Source organism: Microcaecilia unicolor, chromosome 3 (genome assembly GCF_901765095.1).
Source record: "Microcaecilia unicolor chromosome 3, aMicUni1.1, whole genome shotgun sequence".
In the NCBI taxonomy this organism is placed as follows: Eukaryota; Metazoa; Chordata; class Amphibia; order Gymnophiona; family Siphonopidae; genus Microcaecilia; species Microcaecilia unicolor.
In genome coordinates, this window is record NC_044033.1 from 302,975,194 (window position 1) to 302,994,761 (window position 19,568).

At 41.1% G+C, this 19,568-nt stretch overlaps 1 protein-coding gene across 2 annotated transcripts in view; it reads left to right on the plus strand.

Moving 5' to 3' along the window:
• Nucleotides 1-19,568, plus strand: part of LARP4 (La ribonucleoprotein domain family member 4) — a 184,458-nt gene that overhangs the window by 146,392 nt on the left and 18,498 nt on the right. The window contains exons 11-13 of one of the 2 annotated variants that reach the window (XM_030198258.1): nt 457-690; nt 3,454-3,502; nt 5,970-6,128. In XM_030198258.1, the coding sequence (XP_030054118.1) occupies nt 457-690; nt 3,454-3,502; nt 5,970-6,128 (442 nt within the window). The remainder of the gene's footprint in view (nt 1-456; nt 691-3,453; nt 3,503-5,969; nt 6,129-19,568) is intronic. The other variant, XM_030198259.1, reaches the window with a different exon arrangement.

Sequence of the window (19,568 nt, forward strand, 5' to 3'; positions counted from 1 at the left end):
GTGTGTGTGTGTGTCTGTGTGTGAGAGAGAGTGTATGTGAGAGACAGAGAGTATGTGTGTGTGTGAGAAAGTGAAGCCTTCAAGCATTCGTGCGCTCTATAAGGCTCCATCTCCTCAATTGACGACACGTAGTTCCGGAATGTTGCAGGAATGCTTCAAGGCTTCACTTTCTCGGCTTCAGAATGTTGGAGGTGCGTTTTATTATATAGGATGTTAGGATACTCATCTGTAAAACTCCTTCCGCACTGTGGTCCTTTGTCTCCATCTGCTAGTAGAGTGGTGGCATAAACCCACATGTCTGCTCTGCTCTAGCAGGATTTAAGGAAAATGGAATTAACAACACTAGATTAATTCTCTCGTTCCCTTTTGTCCCATCATGGCTCTGTGTGACAACAATACAATTTTTCTTAAATTTAAGACTGTCGGCTAATTCTCAGTGTCTGTTCTCTTTTAAAGTGTGAAGCCTCCATTTCGATCCACAAACAGTTTAGAGCGTTCTGGAGTGGGCAGCACTGCAATCATCACAGTCTCGATATCGGATGGAGTGCTGAATAGAACCAATTCAAGGAATTTCCAAAGTGAGCGACTGAGCAGCACACCAACACATCAGGAGAACGTTTACTCTCCCAAGGACTCTTCGTTAGCGCAGATGGATCAAAACAGTGATAGCTGTAGTGTTGGCAGGGGAAGGTAAGGACTTTCTTAATATAGGGAATTACAGGGATGCTTATCTAATGGTGGTTAAGAAGCCATGCACTAATTCCTAATTATAAGAATTGCTTTTGGATTTGATCCTGGTAGGTATTGAATTCAGTAATCCAGTTGCATAAGAGACCCATTTTCATATAAACCTACTACTTGTTAAACTCCAATTGTTGTAAAAACAAACTAAAACTGGGAATTCTGTACCATAGAGCAAGATTTATCATGTTAGTGTGGTGACTAAAGTCAACATCTGTGTCCCTCTCCTCCCCCATTCTCTATTTCTGTGGATAACACTCTCATCCTTCCTGTCTCATCAGCTCGTAACCTTGGGGTCATCTTAGACTCCTCCCTCTCGTTCTCTGCACATATTCAGGAGACTGCTAAAACCTATCATTTCTTTCTCTATAATATCACCAAAATTTGCCCTTTCCTTTCTGAGCACACTACCAGAACCCTCATCCACACTCTTTTCATCTCTCGCTTAGACTATTGCAACTTCTCACAGGTCTCCCACTTAGCCATCTCTCTCTCCTCTTCAATCTGTTCAAAATTCTGCTGCACGACTAATATTCCGCCAGTGTCGTTATGCTCATATTAGCCCTCTCCTCAAGTCACTTCACTGGCTTCCTATCCGTTTCTGCATGCAGTTCAAACTCCTCTTACTGACTCACAAGTGCATTCACTGCAGCTCCTCAGTACCTCTCCACTCTCATCTCTCCCTACATTCCTCCCCGGGAACTCCGTTCACTGGGTAAATCTCTCTTATCTGCACCCTTCTCCACTGCTAACTCCAGACTCCGTTCCTTTTACCTTGCTGCACCATATGCCTGGAATAGACTTCCTGAGCCGGTACGTCAAGCTCCATCTCTGGCTGTCTTCAAATCTAAGCTAAAAACCCACCTTTTTGCTGCTGCTTTTAACTCCTAACCCTTATTCACTTGTTCAGAACCCTTATTTTATCATCCTCACTTTAATATTCCCTTATCTCTTGTTTGTCCTGTTTGTCCTAATTAGATTGTAAGCTCTGTCAAACAGGGACTGTCTCTTCATGTTCAAATGTACAGCGCTGCGTACGTCTAGTAGCACTTTAGAAATAAGTAGTAGAGGTAGCTCAGTCTCAGTGGACAAGGCACTCTTAGTAGGAGCATTGATCATCCTATGGACCTCTTCTTTCACAGCTGTTTAGTACACTGATATATTAAAATGTTGGCAGAGCTCAGGTAAACCAGGCAGATTTCTAGAAGCTAAAATTGTGTGTGCTTGAGAGCAGTGTCTGCACAGGGTCTGTCCTGGGATAGAATGCTTTTTCTGTTTAAAAAAAAAATAAATAAAGCCCTGCTTATTAGAGAACATGGTCTTTAAAGAGTTGCCTTGCTCCTGAGGATGGGTAGCACTATATTTTTATTGCTATGAAAGGTATACATTATATTTAAGGGGAGAGAGTGGGGCCAGTATTTCAGCCTAGCCAGAGCAGATGTCACTTGGTTGGTGCCAGATGTAAAAACACTTAGGATCACATTTTGGTTTGAAGAAAGCAGTGTATAAAAATATAAAATATACCATAATTTCAAAATTACCTCAAGCTAAACATTAACTTCCGCACCAACACCTGGCAAGAGAAAGAAGTCATATAGTTAATATTTATATAACATATCATAGCAGGGTATTGTACAATCGGTTATATGCAGGTACAAAAGCAAATCTCTGTCCCAAAAGTTGGGTTCTTGTGACCTGGGCTAACTTATGGGAGAATCAGGATTTTGAACTGTGATTGAAAGCCTATTAGTCTAACCGGTAGGCAGTTCCTTGGCCATTGCATAGCACCAATACCCATGAATGAGATTTGGGGTGCATAAAGACAGTACAGAAGGATGTTGTGAACTGTGGCCCCCTTCAGAGGACTGCTGCAGTGACTGTGGAATATAGGAGAAGGATAGGACTAATGGGACAAAAATTTCTTATCAGATGTGAGTAAGTGTGCATCATGCCTCAGATTTTGAGCCATTCCTGCCTCTCTGGTGTTGTACAAGTACTGAAACCACAAACAAAATAATCTTTTTGGGAGAGCCAAGCAGTTTGTTCTGCTTTTGGTTCAGTCAGAACCACCATGAACCTCTATTTGTAGCCACCTAGGGTACATTTACCTTTTTATATCCCCTTCCAGTTTAGTCCACTGACTGCAGTGACAGTTCTTAGCTTTTTTTTTTTTTTAATCTTGCAACTGTGATCCCTAAATTATGGCTACTGTTGCAATTGCATGACTATGCCCCTGTACCAGGGCTAGGAGTACTATCCATAGGAGCCAACTTTTCAGAATATTTGGGGCTGCTAAACTCAACACAAATTATCCCTCCCTAGACATAATGGAGTTTGCTTAATACAGTGGGTGCTTGAGCACCCCACTCCAGTACCCACAGAGCTGGCTCCTATGGTACTGCCTCTAAGGCATTCCTGGAACACCTGAGCTGCAAATCAAACCCAGTATAAACCATTTGCATGGCAGAACTGCCACTGAGCCACCAGGCTAGTCACACCAAAAAAAACTTTGTTGATATGCTGCTTTTATGAAATTCATTAAAGTGAGACAATTTGAAGTCTAGAATCAGTTTTCTGAATTGGAAGGTAGCTAAAGGTTTATGAAGATGCCCTGATAATTCCAAAGGTTGAAAGGTTTACTGGAGGTAGAAAGTAGTGCCTGATTTGCTGTGTTTTATTTATTTATGTTTTTTTGTCTGTTCAATGCTAAAGAAGAAATGTTTTCCGAGGTAGGCGGCGGCGGGAAGATGACAGGATCTCAGTAAGTATCTTTTATCTGTCTTTATTCATGTCATGTGCTTCATGTTCTTAATGCCAGCAGAGCTAATCTTCAGTGCAAAGACTTTGCTGGTGTTCAGGGTCACAAGGTAATGGATTGGACAGTCATAGCAGTCTTTTGCTAGTTCTGTAGCTCTGTGCCCTGTTTGAGCCTGACCATCTGAGCAGACACTTCAGTCTAAGGTTGGCTATAGTAGTATATGAATGCCATGATTAGTTGGTTGCAGGATACGCGAGGCATCTTTATCATTGCCAACTTTTTCCCTTTTAGAGCTCAGCCTCTGAGCACATGTCACTTCAGTTCTATTCTTTGGCTAGCTGTATTGGAGCCCACAAGTCTCCAGACAGTTCATCATGATAAAAAGTACCCACCGCATTGTAACATCCCATTTATGGGATGGAACAAAAACTCTTTAATTCACATGAAACTTGAGGAATTACATGTTTTATTACTACAGAACAAGAGATTTAAGCCTGCTTCAGTTAATTTTACGCAAGTTTTATAAGGTTAAAAATAAGCCTTTGTTTATCTACTGTACATGGATAATTCAGGAAACAGCTGTTTGTAATTGGCGGTCGACCATCATATTTGTAGTGAAATTCAATTTATATGCACACACAAAACAATAATGCAAACATCTAATTCAAGACTACCTCTACTTCAAGAAGCAGGTGAAAACCTGGCTCCTCTTCCAATCCTTTAATACATAGGGTGACTGACTATATACCACTCTGCACCTGGACTAGCTTACTACACACACTGTAATTTAGACCAGTTCCTTATATCTTGTTTAACTGTACAAAGAACTTGTCTTGAGTTTAGCTACCCATCTATATATCCCAATTGACTCTGTACCACCCATCTTGTCCCCATCTATATATCTGCACTTGGCCCCTCGGCTACATGGTCAGCTGTATTGTAGAAAAGTATCATATCTGTTATCTATATCTCTGTTGGAATTTCAGTGCTGTTAAATGTGTATTTTTGGTACTGTTTCATGGTAGTCCTATTAGGTTTTAATTTATTATTTTCAAGTTTACCTCTTGTATTTATATTTGGTCACTTTTACTATTGTTATGCTGTTAACAGAAGTGTAAGTTTTATGTTAAACTGTACCTGCTGTACACCGCCTTGGGTGAATCTCTTCATAAAGACTGTTATTAAATCCCAATAAATAAGGATTTATTGAAGCATACATTTTTATTCACTGAAGGCCCCTTTTACTAACCAGTGCAACGCAGGCTTACTGCTCGCTAAACAGGAAGTAACGCCAGCATCCCGGCGGTACTTCCCAGCCCTACGTGCCGTCATAGCCGGTGCTTCACAAATGTATTTATTTTTGTAGCACCGGAGTGTACCCGGCGGTAATCGGGCAGTGCCACGCGCTGCTCGGTTATCGCAAGAGCAGTTACTGCCAACTCAATGGGTGGCAGTAAGGGCCTCCCCCCTTGAAATGGCCATGCGACAAGTGCTTTACTTGTCTCAATGCCATTTCCTGCAGGAAAGAGAGACTCCTCTTTTACCTGTTGCAGTAAAAGGGTGCCTTGGGCGCACGTGAAAAACACGCGCCGATGCCAGGTCAGGCCCCCTTTTGCCACAACTTGGTAAAAGGGGCCCTGAATTTGTCAAGTAAACAAAAAAAAATTTTTCAAATCCTGGGCATGGAGGAAAGGAAGCTGAGGTTGGAGAGGACACATCTTCATTTTCTGCCTGAGATTTGTAGCATAGGGGTTGGAGTAATTACTAAATAGTGTTGTCTCTGTAGTTCCATGCTAAAATGGTATGCAGTGACTGTTAATGGTTTCCCCTAGGCCCTTTGTATGGTCTAAACTTTGTTTTGGATTCCCAAGATGTTAATTGATGGTGAAATACCTGTTTCAGTTTAGGTAATCGGGCCTTAAATAGGTGTTTGATGCTTGAGACCAGTAGCTTGTTTAGAAGTGTGGCAAGCAGACTACTCTTTTGGGGGGGTTTGTTGGGGGGGGGGGGGTCGTTTTTTATTTTTGACCCAGCAGTTTCCTACTCGTTCTTTTGGACCTTCATCACATATATCAAGGCTGAGATCCCGACCCCGTAAATCTTCATTTGTATCAATGTGATTTTTATCCCCTATTTTATATCCATCCCCAGATTAGTTTAGTAAAGTTGCAGCAGGGACACTCCTTGTCCAGGGGTGATGCACCAGGAATCCATCTGGAACCTTTGCAATCCATGGCCCCTAAATCTAGCCACTGTTCTGCTGTTGTGCAGTGACTGGGGTTTCCCCCCTTCCAGGAGCCTGTGTACACTACTTCTCTAGCATCTCTAGGTATGGTCAGCCATGCAAGCAGGGTTTTTCCCCAGGGACGAAACCCAGGTTCTCTGCATGGTAATTCATATCAGTTGACATTGAGGGTTCGATCTGGCTTGCTATTCTTACAACTTTCTTTGCCCCTTTTGAACCTTCCAGCGACCTCCACTTTCAGCAGAAGTGAAGACTCCAACACCAAAGTTTGACCTGTTGGCATCAAATTTCCCCCCTCTACCTGGAAGTCAAGCAAGTACCCCAGGAGAGCCTGTGCTGGAGAACAGAATGTCTGACATTGTAAAAGGCATTGGGAAAGAGAAGGTAATTTATTCCAATTATAGCACTGACAGCCTATGCAGGACTGTGCCGGATCTCTTGCGAGTGGATAGTGTGGTCTTTATTCTGGAGCCACTATCTATTCTTCCCATTCCTACCACTAGGAGCACAACTTTTTCTCAGCAGTTGATAGAAAACCTGAGGCTAGACAGTATTCTGATGAATGGTTTGTATGCTCACCTGTGCAGAAATGTTCAGGAAATTGCTGTCTATCCCATGAGAGAACCATTTTTGTTGACTTTTGTCAGTAAAGTTAAGGCACAATTTTTGATGGGATACCAAAAGTACACCTTAATGAAACAAACTCAATTAGCAAATGTGCTTTTTAGAGCATGACTGGCAGCAACCATCATATGAAACTTGGAAATTACATGTATATGCAGACCATTACAATATGGACAAATAAAGCTTGGCTTGTTCTCTTCAGTACAGAGGCCCCCCCCCCCCTGTAGGCAGATTACTGTATGTTTAATCATGAACATTCTTGACAGCAGTTATTCTCTTCCTAAAGGGTAGCTATAGTGCCATATTTCTTAGTAAGACTGTCTATGTAGTTGTTCCTGAATCTCTCTTTGGTGGACTTCCTTATTTTCCACCACCAACAAAAAATGCTATATAAAAAGAGAGCATGTTCCACTTAAAGAATTCATAGTTGACTGAAGCCTTTTAAAACTGACAAGGTGGCTTCTTTCTGAAGAAAATTGGAACTGTGAGCCTGTTAACTCATTAGTGCCCAATGTTTCCCATATGTGATTTTATTATGGGAACATTGGGCACTAATGGGTTAATGCAGTGGGGTCATAGTGGGACTGAATTTGCCTATCTCTTATGACCAGGAGCAGTTGGGCAACTTTAAGCACTGCCTGCAGTAATTTTGTGGCATTTGATTCTCGTTGACCTACTCCCTTCTTTAGCATCCTTCTAGACCAGTGGTTCTCAACTAGTGTGTCCCCAAGAGGTGGGAGGTGTGTCCTTGAAATAAGCTTAACTGGTCCACATATCTGCTTCTTGACTACCCCGCTGCCATCAGTCCCAGCTAGAAATGCTGCAGGTCTGCTGTCCATATGTTCTGTTTGCTATATAGCTTCTGAGTATTTTCAGGTTTTTGTGTTACTTCACAGTATCTAGCAGTAGAGGGATTTTGTGTTGCTGTTACTGAAGTGATGCCAGAATTTGAAAATATATTTGTTTTGTATGATAAGCTGTATAGACTCAAGAATGGTTATGAATTTGCCTACTATACAATCCTGTATGGAAAAACTGCATGCAACTCATCAGTCCCAGATTTTTCATTAATAAAGATCAAAATATTTTGAAAAAAAATTAACTGTTTTATGAACTGTTAAAAATACATTCTGTTTAAGAATATTATATATTTATATTTCCCTTGCATCATTTTTCATAATGAAATATTTAGGAAATCCTTTTACTAAGGTGCACTAAAGGATTTAGCATGCACTAAATGTTAAGAAGCCCATAGGTATAACATGGGCTTCTTAGCACTTAGTGCGCATTAATCTTTAGCGCACGCTAGTGGCCTAGCCAGAAGGCAGGTTTTGGGTGGGCCAGTGGGTAGGATAGATGGACATGCGTCTCATCTTCGCTTAACCCTCCCCACCCCCCCCCCCCAAAAAAAATAAAACCCTTCAAAAATTAAATACCTTAGCTAGCAATTATCCCAAGCCCTGCCAGCTGAAGACATCCACAACCCACCAGGCCATGCTTAGACAAGCAGAGCAGTTAAAGGTAGTGCTCTGATCCACTGACACCAGCACCCCAGTCATACTCATTTCTCACGCATGAACTTGAACAGACCTGAGAATTGAATATGCCTGTGGTGCCGGTGTCAACAGTTTGAAGCAGTATCATTGACTGCCACAATATTTTGATGGGTTTGGTGGCCTGCATATGTTTTCAGCTGGTGGGGTTTGGCGATCCCTGCCAGCTAGGTGAATGGTACGCATAGGGTTGCCATCTTTTTGAAAGATAAACTCGGCACCTGCCATCGCCCTGCCCCAACACTGTTCTGCTTCTTGCCACACCCCGACCCACACCCAACAGTGAGGGCAGCAGTACAGGACTGCAGGCCACTTTGAGGGCTAGGAGAGGGGGTAGTACAAAGGATTGTTCTTCAACCCCCCAATGAGCTACAGCTGTCTCCATAGTCCCTCAACATATATATATGCTTCTTCCATATAGTTTTAAATCCAAACATGTATTTCGTATTCACAGAACCACTTGGTCTCTCCCCCAACAACTGCTGTATTTCAAAGCTAAGATATTTCACCATAAAACGATCTCAGTAACAGCAACATAAACTCTGGAAGTACTGGGCATATTGTAGAGTAATACAAAACTGTATAAAATCTCACTCAGGACCTAGAGCAAATCAACCATTTCCCAGTCTACTAAGAATGCTGCCCCCCTCCCCCCATAAGTTCCAGTGGCTTGTTTTTGTGCATCTTTCCCTTGGACCTTTTTTTTTTTACTTTTGAAAAATGCACTGAGCACAAACTGTCTAGGAAATGGCCATTTCAGAACAAAAAGATAGATGTTTTTCTAATTCAAAAATCGCTATATTCACCACTTGATTTTTGCACATTTTCAGCAAAATGTCCAAAATTGGCTGGTTGGAGAATGTGGTTGACCCCAAAAGGCAGATACTGCATTGGGGGGTGAATTGGAGGAGACAATCAGTGGACTCCCTGGAGGAGTTTGGAATAGCTGAGAGAGACCCTGAGTATCCATGAAGACTGGTCACAGGAGATTGGTGGGGGGAGGGGGGAGTTGCCCCAGGGGGAGGATTCGTCTGTCATGTGGATTTTCCTTAAAGATGAGTTACTTTTTTTGGGGTGGTCTAGGTCCTAAGTCTTTCAGAAGAATGTCAGGATGAGGGTTCTGGGAGGGTAGATCCTCTTTTGCAGGGAAACCTTCAGCCCCTCCTGATCCTTTCCTATGCTTTGAGTGGTCAGGAATACCCTAGAAGCTGGATTCAAGGTCAGCCAGTCTGTGGCAAGACAATCTCTGACTCCCAAGTGGACGCAGGGGTTTCAGTGATCACCAAGAAGACCACTGTTCCAGTGGATGGGGCAGCCGTCGTGAAGGATCCTCAGGACCAACAGATGAAAGACTTAATTGAAGTAGGCCGTTGTGATCTTAGCCCTAGCACTCAGGCGGCAGTTTGGTTTCAGTGATCACCAAGAAGACCACTATTCCAGTGGATGGGGCAGCCGCCGTGAAGGATCCTCAGGACCAACAGATGAAAGACTTAATTGAAGTAGGCCATTGTGATCTTAGCCCTAGCACTCAGGCGGCAGTTTGTGGAGGTAACTTGGTTAGGGGATACTTCAGGTGGGCAGAGCAGGTGTTAGATTGGCCCTTGGAAGTGTCTGAGTCAGAGGACCTGAAAGTAAGTAAGAAAGAAGTGGCTTCAGCTGTCCTGGGAGACACCTTGTCTTACATGGGACATGTAAGTTTTTATGGTTGCACGATTGGTGAGAAGATGTTGCCTCCAAGGTAAAGCTCAGTAAGCTCCACCTTATGGGGAAGATGCTGTTCGGAGAGAGCTGAATAAGTTGGTGAAGAGTTTAGGAGAATCCAAGGTCCCTTGTTTGCCAGAGGATAAGCTGAGGAGTGCTGGGTGAAGCTCAGAGGTCATATGCTACTACCCAGGGCAAATCAGCAGTTCACAGAGGCTAGATATTTTTAGAAGTTAATACTTTTGGCAAGGCCACAGAGGTGGCCAAGATGAAGGGCACTTTCGTTTGACAGTCCTGTGGAACCCGATGAAGGTGTAAGGACTTGCCATCGGGTAGCAGTAGCAGGATGTTTAAGGAGCTTCTATTAAAGGTAGCTGCAGGTCGCATTGGACCATTCCAGCTTTTCTATCCTGCACGTTTCCAAAAGGAGTCAATACAGGTTGCAAGATAGGTACAATTAAAGCTTATAATTTTAAATATTTATCAAACAAGAAAGATTTTAAAGCTTTCCTAAACGACGAATAATCCAAGATACCACAGATCTTTATAGGATTAGAATTCCATAATTTCACTGGAGAACATCTAAAGGAATTATCATAATGTTTATAGTGAATCTTGTTTACCAATGGAAGAATTAAATTCATAGAATAACTATGCTGGGAAGGTCAGGTGTATGATGGGTAGGATACCAGGGAAATATGATCTACAGGGCAGCAACCGTAGTAAATTTTATAAACTAAATAAGCCATCTTGTAGTCCACTCTTGCTACGACAGACAACCAATTCAATTCTCTTAATGGTGTAATATGATCATATTTCTTTTTATAAAAAATCAGTCTAGCTGCACAGTTCTGTAACAATTGAAGCCTTTTCTGAAGATTTAGATTAATACCATCATATAAAGAACGACAATCGTCCAATTGTGATAAAATTATAGCCTGCACCAGTGATCTAAGCTGTTCTGGAAAGAATGTTAACTTCTTGCTCTTAACTGCCTCAGTTTGTAGAACACTCGTCTGCTTAACCCTAGAACGCATGACGTTAAAAATATACATATTAACGTCATGGGGGCCTTTTAGGCCCCCATGCACATAATGTAGAAAAACACACTTAAATAACTTTCACAAGTTTATTTCAAAATTGCTCAATAAAATATGAATAGTGGACAACATTTTAATTATAATTTTTCACAGAAAACACCAAAAAATCTTTTTTTTCCCAAATTTCACGCAAAGACATGAAAACACACAAAAATGCATAGAAATCTATAGCAAACTAGCTGCAGCTACATTTTTATTCTAACTTTCTTTTCTATTATATTAGTCTTCCAAACAATTCTGACATGTTATTTTTTCAGAAGAGTGTTCTTTGCAAACAGTTTTCTTACAAGTGGAACAATATCGCTCAGTTTTCCTCTCTATGTTTCTTGGACACATGAAACAACGCTTTCGTTTTCTTTCTCCTGGCTCTGGAGTAATCTGAAACTGTACGCCACACCGTTTCATTGCTTCTTTAGTTTTCTTTGGCAAGCATTTCAAGTCGCTTCGCTCTATCATGTGAGGTATTACAAGTTCATGACAAAGGTCCTTCAAGAATAAGCGTCTCCTGTCCTTCCTCTGTGCATGAAATTCAGGATGAGTTTCTGTATAAATAATGAATGAATTTAGGGCTGCTACATCAAGCATATTTGAAAATAGTACTACAGGCCATCGTTTTGTTTGCCTCTTACACGAATATTCTCCCACCATCTCATCCATTTTATCTACACCTCCTTTTGTTGCATTGTAATGCAGGATGATTTCTGGTTTCAATTTTTGGTTATTGCTGTCAACACTGCAATCGTGATGCATGGTACTGAGTAAAATTACAGATTTCTCCTTCTTTGCCTTGTAAGATACCAAAGTCGCTTTGTTATTGAATCCAAAGACACTCTCATAAAGTGCTCGCTGACGATTGTGTTTGAGTGCTGCTGGAATTTCTCGTCTGTTTTGCTTTATAGTACCAACAAGTGTAATAGCTTTTGCAAGCAGAAAATTGCCTAGTTCAACATTGGTGAAATAATTGTCCATGGTGATGTTTCTACCTGAATTGAATATTGGAACAGCAAGAGTTTTGACTATTTCAGACCCCAGATCCTTCTGTACTGGTGCACCAACCTCTTTGCCACAGTAGATTACGCCATTTATGCCATAATAAGTTGCAGAATCACACATCCAGAAGATTTTTATACCGTACTTGGCTGGCTTGCTGGGCATGTATTGTATGAATTTGCAGCGTCCTCTGAACGGTACAAGTTGCTCATCTACAGTAACATTAGTACTAGGATTGTAAAGTTTTGTGCATTTTTTGATAAATATGTTCCAGATATAACTGATAGGGGCTAATTTGTCTGTTTCAAACCTCGCTGCACGAGTTCGCTTATCATCAAAGCGAATGATCCTTCTAATTTCCTCATATCTGCCCACTGACATTGTCGCCTTATAGTGTGGATCAGAAAGTGGGTCCAGAAATAATTCTCGTATTGGGACATCATACGATTTTTGACTCCCTGCCAGCAGGAAAAGTCCAATATATGCATAAAGTTCCTCTTTTGAGATATTTTTCCAGGACTTATTTTTTGCTGAAGCGATACGTCTTCCTTCTAGGTTTGAACATAATAGGACCTCTTCTGCAATATTGTCAGAAAAATAAGTACAGAATACATCTTTAGGGGTAAAGTAACTGGGACTTCCCACAGCTCCTTGAGCCTGTCTCACAATATTGTGTATTGGAGTACGTCCGACTAATGTAGGATTACTGTCCCAAAAAACATTCGTTTTGGATGTTCTACTTATCACTTCTTGAGGATCCACTAGATTCACTTCTTCATCATCAGAAGAATCACTGGATGAGGATGTTTGATTAGCTGGTGGCAGATATTCTTCATCAGACAAAGATAGTTCATTTTCATCATCGCTTTGAAACATAATCGCTTCAATCTCTTGGTCAGTCAGACACTTGGAGGAAGACTGTGCCATTGCTGACTAGATGTTAGAAAATGAAACAGATTTCCTCTCAACAGCTTATCTTATCACAGGTCCTTCAGCAATTAGCTCACAGTGTATACTGTCCTCAGTGTTCAGAGGACCTGAGGTGATGTCATGGCCTTATCACTCCCTCCAAAAATCACATGACATCCTCACATGTTATTATCCACACCCTGGCCCCTCCACCAGCATTACTGAGTACAAATAAAGTAACTTGAGACACAAACACTTCTGAGAACATGATAAAAACAGCGGGGGCCTAAAAGGCCCCCAATTCGTACAGATGTAGTTTTCACCAAACAAGCATTGTTACACCATAATGCCTATGAAAAAAAATTATATGAACAACTGGATATTATCAACAATGACATGCTTGAGTAATACCTTGAGTTTCAAAATTCTAACTAAAGTAATTTTGCAGATAATAGCAAAAATGTAAGCATGGGGGCCTAAAAGGCCCCCAATATGCGTTCTAGGGTTACGTTATTAACTTGTTCCACAATCAGTTGGGAGTCAAGAATAAAACCCAAGATTTGAGATGATTTTTCAAAAAATAAACTTTCTGCTGAAGTTAAAACAACATTCCGCAGAACACTGGATAAAGAGGTCAGGAAAAAAAACAGCAACTTAGTCTTTAAGTTGGTAAGTTTTAACAAATTTTTTTAAGCCCAGAAAATGTCCTTTCAATACATCGTCCACATAAGAAGTAACAAAACATGAAGATGAATTCAAAAAGTATCCCAATGAGCTCATAAAGACATTAAACTAGACAGGTTATAATGGTGAACCCTAAGGAATTCCATAAACCGGACTCCAGCTTTTAGAGAACTTCCCGTTCATTTTCCCATTATATTGTCTGTTACTAAGGAAACCTCTAAATCACTTCAGGACCGTTCCTGTATATCCCAACTCACTCATCCGGTCTAGCAACAAGCTGTGATCCACTGTATCAACTGCACCGGATTCATCAAACTGTAACAGGATAGAGGAGATATTTTGACTCAACTTTTTAACTTTCGTAAAGATTGATAACAAGGTTTCCGTGCTATGTACTGGTCTAAAACCATACGGAGAGTGGTGAAGAATATTATGCAAGTCTAAATAAGACATCTGTGATGCTAACTGTAGATACTTGCTACCGGATGGAAGCTAGCCGATTCTGACAGATCAACATCATTCGATTTTAGTATAGGCGTCAATATAATTTTCCCATTTCCAAGAGAAAATTACCCTCTTCAAGTATTTTATTTATTAAAGATGTCAATCATTCAATTATCTCAGCTGGAATATTAGTTAATAGATAAGATTGACAATTATATATAAACAAGGTTTGCCATTTAACTTTCTCAATATGGAATTAATACCACTAGTTGATAGTTGATCACAATTGGACCATATGTGGTTCATTGCCATATCGTTATCAGTGTTCATGAGGTCTTCTTGAAACCCCTGAATACAATTACAACCTGATTTTAATCATATAGTCCTTACTTTCTCCATCTTATCTTTAAAAATAATGCACCAGCTTCTCCATTGAGGATTCATTCCTCAGAAATTTGGGTTATTGTAGATGAGTCTGTTAAAGACCAAAAAATTTTAAATGTTTTCTGACTCCAATTTAGGGGAAGCCTAAGTGGACTCCAACAGCGAGAGATATGTTGTGATATTTAAGATAAGTTTAGTTTTTCAATTATTTTTGTATTCAGAGCACGTATATTTTTGAGCACTTTTGTGGAGTGTGTTTGCAACAGCATTTATAAATAGTCAATTAAGGGACGACCCAATGAAGAGAGACTATGCTACCAGGCAAGAAACAATGAAGTTGCCTTAAAGTGGTATCTTCCGAGGGCTCCCAAATCAATATATAATTATACAAATCATTATATATATGAAAAAATTAAAAATATAACAAAATCATTTTATAGATAAGCTGTTTGCACACATAGTTCTTATCTTTGGATTTGTGAAGATTCTGACTCCTATTGTCATTACTCATTAATCTTTGATGATAAAAAATGTTAGCTTCAGTAACCACTGTTTTATATAGTTTAATCTTCAACCTCTCCAATCTGTCTTGTGCTGTGGATTTTAGTTTTCCTCCTTGCCCTCTCTAAACGCTGCATGATCTTTGTAAATCTCTTAGTAAATCAAGGTGCACTTTTGCCTTGGGGGTTTTTTCTTCAATTTTTATACAGGAAATTGATGTAAAGCATTATCTACAGTTATTCCATTGTCTCAACATAATCAGTAGATGTATCTGAAGAATCAACTAAATGTTTCTTCATATAGGACCAGAATTTTCGATCTCAATTTTCCTTCTTAGGTTATTAGTCAATCTTTAATTGTTGAAGATATAGATCTTGAAACATATGATAGATAAACTGTGAAGTTGGCCAGATAGTGATTAGACCACCCAACAGCTGACCAATGTACTTGAGAAAGTTTACGAGATGAACTCCAAAGTAACCAAGTCCAGGTAATGCCCCCTTTCATGAGTAACATTATCAGTTTTGTATTGAAATTCCAATAAATCTAAACCATCTAAAAATGTACTTACTGATGAATCTTGTCTATTTTCTAATTGTAAGTTCAAATCTCCTACCAAAAGTAATTCTGAGACAATAGATGAATAGCTTGCAATACTTTCAACCAATTGATATTCGACTTGAGACCATGAACCAGGTGATCGATAGACTAAAAAAAAATCCCTACAGAACTCTGTAAGTCATTGTCTAAAAGCTTACATAGCATTACATCCAAACCTGGTATAATTATAGTTTCAATTAATCTTAAATTTATGAACTTTTATAAACACCCAGTCCTCCCCTTTTTTTCAAAAGCTTAGGACTATGTAAGATCTTATATCCTGGAAGACGCAGATTAACTAGCAAAGGACTATCGTTGTCAGCCACCCATGTCTCAGTGATCAATGCCACACTAATATCAAGATCTTCAATCAGATCCTTCAAAATTAGTGTTTCATTACCTGTTGATCTTGCATTGAAATAGCAAGGTACAAGCTGGATTTCCCTTTCCTCATTCTGATATTGTTCAAAGGTTACTCTTCTCAGGAAGGAAGGCCACCTTATTTCCTTCCTTCTCCCTTGGGAGCAATTACCTACAATCACTTGATCATTTCCCATGTATTCTCCATTCTGGAGATCTTCATTATTAGTCACTCAACCAGTAAGGGTGCATACTAAAATAGGCAGGGGTTCAATAATCGAAATTCAGGTTTAAACCATAATCAGTCCCCCCTCCTCAACAAGCTAAAACAAAACTACCAAAACAGTTTTCATCTTTGTCTTAAATATGGACATCATAATTAAAGCTGATAATAAACATGTAAAATGCTAAAAAGTGATTTTCCAAATCTAAATGCAGTCAGCAAGTGAGCCTGACAATAACTTTCCTAAAGGTAAAAATCCAGCATGCTCAGGCGCCATGCGAAGGCTCTCAGAGCTCGCCCCAGCTGATGTCAGAGAGGGGGCAGAGCAATCTCCCACACGCAGCCATTTCTGATTCAGTTGACACAGTCCCTTTAAAACAAAGTAGAGCAGCACCTCTGGCAGCACATAAGCAGAGATGAAAATAGCAGTCGCAGTGCGCGTGACAAGCTCACATTGGGTCCTAGAGGTTATCAGAGATGGGTACACTGTAGTGTTTGTGTGTCCTCTGCTGGACATTTTTATGGAGCCTCTGCCACTACTGTGGAATGATAGGGGTGGTTGGAGAGACTTTGTACATAAGTAATGCCACACTGGGAAAAGACCAAGGGTCCATCAACCCCAGCATCCTGTCCACAACATTGGCCAATCCAGGCCAAGGGCACCTGGCAAGCTTCCCAAACGTACAAACATTCTATGCATGTTATTCCTGGAATTGTGGATTTTTCCTAAGTCCATTTAGTAGTGGTTTATGGACTTGTCCTTTAGGAAACTGTCTAACCCCTTTTTAAACTCTGATTTGTTTTAAATTTACTACACTGTAGTTTCATCGCATGCCCCCTAGTCCTAGTATTTTTGGAAAGCGTGAACAGCTTATGCAGCTCCAAGCTGTAGTGCCCGTGCCATGAGAGGAGTATGGCACTCGGAGCTATTCCATCTACTTCATAGTCCCAAAAAAGGATCCTGTCTTGGATCTCAGATTCAACAGAATGCTCAAGGTTCCAAAATTCCAGATGGAAACACTGCAGTCAGTCATCGCGGTAGTCCAGCAGGAAAAAATGTTGACTTATCTGAACTTAACAGAGGCATATCTGCTTATTCCCATAAGAGAGTTGCATCAGAGGTATCTTTGTTTTGCAGTTTTATGGCAACATTTCCAATTTTGTGCCATGCCATTTGGATTAATGACAGCTCCAAGGACCATCTCCAAGGTGATAGTAGTAATAGTGGCGGCCCTGCAAAGGGAAGGTATCTTGGTTCACTTCTATTTGGATGATTGGTTGATCGAACAAAGTCTCTTCAGGAAAACTGGCAGGTGACTGATTTAGCAGTCCAATTCTTGGAAGATCTGTGCTGAGTGGTCAATTCAACCAAGACCAAGTTGACTCTCACAGTACCTGGGAGTGCAGTTTGACATATAAGGGGCTCAGCAAAAGGAGGTCTCAGGCCTGGTGGTACCTTTAGTTATTGGAACAGGGTCTCTGGTTGGCAGAGGAGATCCTGTTCAATAAACGGTTGGAGACCAGAGCAATTTATCTTACACGTCTGGCATTTTGGATTGGTTGGCTCTGTACTTAAGTAGAGAGCATGTTCAGCATTTATCTTTTGGCATGACTCCTTGATGCCATATAAACACCATCCCAAATGTGCACTGCCCATACAGCTTTGAATTTTTGGGGAAGCTGAACCTTTGACAATTGCACATTTACTGACAACACCACTGACGATATGTATGTGTACATCTCTATACGGCAGTGGCACACATTCATTGGATTGTCCCTCATTTCCCTCCACTTTCTTTCATGTTTACAATTTACTGTGACTCTCTGACCGACAGTTTTACTGTACCTTAAATGTTTTTCTCACTGCTTAGTTAGAAGCTGCTTTTTTTTTCACTTATTGTTGCTACAGTATGAATCCCGGTTTACTCAATGTACTTTAAAAAAAATTTTTTTCACTCTTTAGCACTGTACAGTCCCTGACTTTATTCTTTTCACTATCCACTTTTAACTTTGTCATCGGTTTCTTCAGTCACTTACCACATGACCACAACCCTTTGCAGGCAAATTAGAACCATGTACTTTATTTGTTATATTGCTGCGTTTTTCTACAGATTCTATCATCTTGTGCTTAGACAGTATTTCACAGCATTTTATCTGACAGGTACCTTTCAGTATAGCTTCATTTTTATCTATCCTTCCTTTGTTTTCAAACTGGTTTCATTCGATTTTCAAATATTTGCAATTTTTTTTTAGCTGTTTTCCATAGCCCACTTGGCTTTAAAATATTTGATATGGACAAGTTTGAGACAATATGTGATATGTTGGTACATTATTGCACCACTTAATCTTTTTGGATAATATTTATGTATATTGATAATGTAGTTTGATTTGTTTTCCCACTTAATATTTCAGACTTGCCATATGTGTATCCCTTTTTCTTATACACAATCTACTTTGGCACTGTAAAACATAGTGCACAATTGATGTTTCTCTAGTCTTATGCAACAGCACTTTTTAAGAATACTGTTGTATGAACATTCCTGTCCATACCACATCCTTAATGTTTTGCACTTTTCAGTATTGCTTAGCACCTATATACTTGTTTAGAAACCAACAGTTCAATTATACTTCCATTACATTCATTCCCACTATTCCAGGACAAGTAGGGTAGTTATAGCCATCAACCAGCAGGTGGAGATAGAAAATACAGAACTGAGCACCACTACATAGCTCCCTGCTAGCAGCCCAGCTCTTCAGTATCTTCTATCTCCAGCAGGTGAATGGACAGACTTCCTCTGTCTCTGGTTATGAGGCCTTGCTCGTGGTCCAGTTGGTCAACTGGTTCCCAGTTGAGCAGACATACCTGGTGGTGCTGGGTCCCTGTCAAGCCTTTTCCCTGTTTTTTCCTCTATGTGAGAGCCTTTCTCAACAGTCTGCTCAGAAGATGAGTCGCAGGCAACACAGTGAGTCTGGCAGGCCGGTGCTGCTGCAGCAGGGGGGGGGGGTGACTGTGTCCCCAGGTAGTGTGGACCCAGGGTGGTGGGTCCTTTTTGCTGTGCTTCAGGCTTTGGGACATCGATGGGAGCACTGTGTGTCAGTGCTACAAAAAAAAAAAAAGCATGGAGGAAGTGGAGGAGCAGTTTTGGTGATTGGATCAGTGGAGTGAGAACCAGGGGAGCCTGGTGCAAATCTCACAACTGTTCCTTGAGGTCTTTGGTTGATACAATCAGACTGTGATTCCTCCTAAGACAGAAACTGCCTAATCTCCTGATTCAATAAAATACAGCGGGTGGGTAGCGCGGTGTGCCACATGTTTTCCCGCACAGCGGCAGTCCCTATCCATGGCAGCCCCGCTTAGAGTGTGACCTGCCCGTCATCAGGCTGCTAGGAGCAGTGGGCGGTGTTCATCTTTGGACTGCTGCATGGTGTGCAATCCGGTTTCTGAGTGGAGGAGCTGATTCAGGGCTCGCACATACAGGGTGCACTCGGTCACAGCAGCGCTTTTCTGTCTACTCCGGTCCTCGATGCAGGACCTCGGCGCTTCGCCTCAGAAGAAGGCGGGAATGGTGGCCATTTTGTTTTTCGGCAGAAGTGAAGCCCCCCACGCAGCCAGCTGTGTCGGGGGGAGCCTGGGTCAGGGCCATCCCTTCGTCTGCTCCATCAAGCCTTGGACTGGGGCTAGGAGCCTCTTCTCCCAGTGGGCCTGGCAGCTCCGGCGAGAGAGAGAGGGGATGGGGATCTCCCTGCCTGT